At 39.3% G+C, this 2271-nt stretch overlaps 1 protein-coding gene across 1 annotated transcript; it reads left to right on the plus strand.

Annotated features, from left to right (window-relative positions):
* The first annotated feature begins 590 nt into the window (after positions 1–590).
* LOC112511342 lies at positions 591–2060 on the plus strand. The gene has a single exon (XM_025116931.1). It carries the CDS (start codon positions 591–593, stop codon positions 2058–2060), a length of 1470 nt encoding a protein of 489 aa, XP_024972699.1.
* Positions 2061–2271: the final 211 nt, after the last annotated feature.

Here is a 2271-nt window from a genome sequence, read left to right on the forward strand (position 1 = left end):
CCGGACCCGTGATCCGCGGCATACCCGTCACGGTAAAGGATTAGCGTTGAAAGGATTAAACATGCCAAATGACACAATAGATGTCACCGAATCCCGCAAGGTATTAATGTTGGGTTCAAGTTAGTGCTTAATGTTGTATTCAAGTTTCTCCTTAGTATAGTTTCCTTGTAATAGCTTAGTCTTTACATTTCCTAGTATAAATAGGATTTACCTTGTAATTGTAATTAAGCTTTTGTCATTAATCTGAAAATCAAGATTTGTTGATGTAATATTCTCTCTCTCCTCTCAATCTAATCATCTTCTTGAATATCTTCTTTCTACTTTGATGTTCATCACAATCTATGATGATCATACCATGTTTGTATGAAATCTGGACTCATCAATTAAGAATTTCAAATATTGAAATTGGTAAAATAGTTACCTACCTAAATAGCTTTTAGTCTACGATCCGCGGCATACCCATCGTATCTAAAAGTGAAATATGGATCTTAACCTTGTTAAAATTAATTTTGTTTCAAACAAAATGGGTAATTAATTTAACAAAGATTATTTAACTCAAATCACTAAAACCTTTTTTTCTACAATGATAGATGGCAAACAACAACGCAAATTCTGTTTTATCAAACTTCTGCTTGAAAGGTCTCCTTGAGAAGGAAAAGCTCACGGGCTTGAACTTCATGGACTGGTCCAGACAACTGGGGATAGTCCTCAGAATGGACAACATGGAAAGGGCCATCAAGGAACCACTTCCTCCTGCATCACCGCCAGGATCTAATAGGGCGACTGTCCAAGATTATGAGAAACACCTTAATGAGTCGAACATGGTTGCTTGCCTCATACTAGCCACTATGGTGCTAGAACTCCAAAAGAATATGGATCACCTTGGGGCATATAACATGATCAAACAGCTGCAGGACATGTTCCAGCAGCAAGCAAGGCCAGAATGGTTCAACACTCATAGAGCTCTGGTGGATTGCAGAATGGCACCGGGAAGCAGTGTCAGTGTTCATGTTTTGAACATGAAAGCACATATTGACAGGCTTGCGTATCTTGGTTTCCCCGTAAGTCAGGAGTTTGCCACATATATTATCCTAAACTCACTGTCTAGTTCATTTGAGTCTTTTGTGCTCAATTATCACATGAACAATATGGAGAAAACCATCATGGAGCTTCATGGCATGCTGAAAACTGCTGAAGCTACCATGCCGAAAGCCAAGACTGCTACCCCGGCGCTTACTATAAAGGGAGGAGGAGTCAAGAAGAAGAAGCCTAAGACCCCTAAAGGCAAGGGTAAAGGGAAGGTTGGTTCATCCAATTCCAAACCCAAGCCAAAGGGTAAGGCTAATTATGTGACTCCTCAAGCAAAAACTCCTGAGGATGCCACATGCTTCCACTGCGGGGAGAAAGAACACTGGAGGCGCAACTGTCCAAAATACCAGAAGGAGCTGAAAGAGCTAAAGGCCAAGGGTGTTGGTCCTTCAGGTATGTTTATGATTGAACTCCACAATACCTTTACTTCAAACTCTTTTGTGTTAGACGCCGGATGTGGTACTCATGTTTGTACTAATCTACAGGGACTAAAACGAAGTAGGCGGCTGAGGCGCGGAGAGCTCGACCTAATCATGGGAAACAAGCAGATAGCTGTTGTTGAATGGATTGGGAGTTATGAGCTCACTTTTGGTTCCGGTCTTATTGTGTTTTTGAAAAATGTATGTTACTCCGCCGAGATGGCGAAAAACATTATTTATTTTTGGGCTTTATATAATGATGGTTTCGATTTTAAATTTGATAATGGCTCTATTCTTGTATTGAAGAATGAGGTATTCTATTTCAAGGCTAGTCCTTGTAATGGAATATATGAAACCACCATAAGCTTGAGACACAATTATAGTTCAATCTTVAATGTTGATTCGATTTCATCCAAAGAAAATTTGGACAAAACGTATCTATGGCATTGTCGACTTGGCTACATTAACAAGAAACGCATCGCAAACTCCAAGTGGATGGGATTTTGGAATCATTTGATCACACATCATATGATGAATGCGAATCTTGTTTAATGGGGAAGATGACAAAAGCACCATTCACAGGAAACTGTGAGCGGGGCAAAGATTTGTTGGATCTTGTACACACTGATCTGTATGGACCGTTCATATTAGCTACTAGACACGGTGAAAAATACTTTGTTACATTTACTAATGATTTCAGTAGATATGGATATGTTTATCTTATTAAACATAAGTTTGAAACCTTGGAGATGTTCAAGACATT

The sequence above is a fragment of the Cynara cardunculus genome (assembly GCF_001531365.2).
Source record: "Cynara cardunculus var. scolymus isolate 2C chromosome LG 4, CcrdV1, whole genome shotgun sequence".
Taxonomy (NCBI): domain Eukaryota; kingdom Viridiplantae; phylum Streptophyta; class Magnoliopsida; order Asterales; family Asteraceae; genus Cynara; species Cynara cardunculus.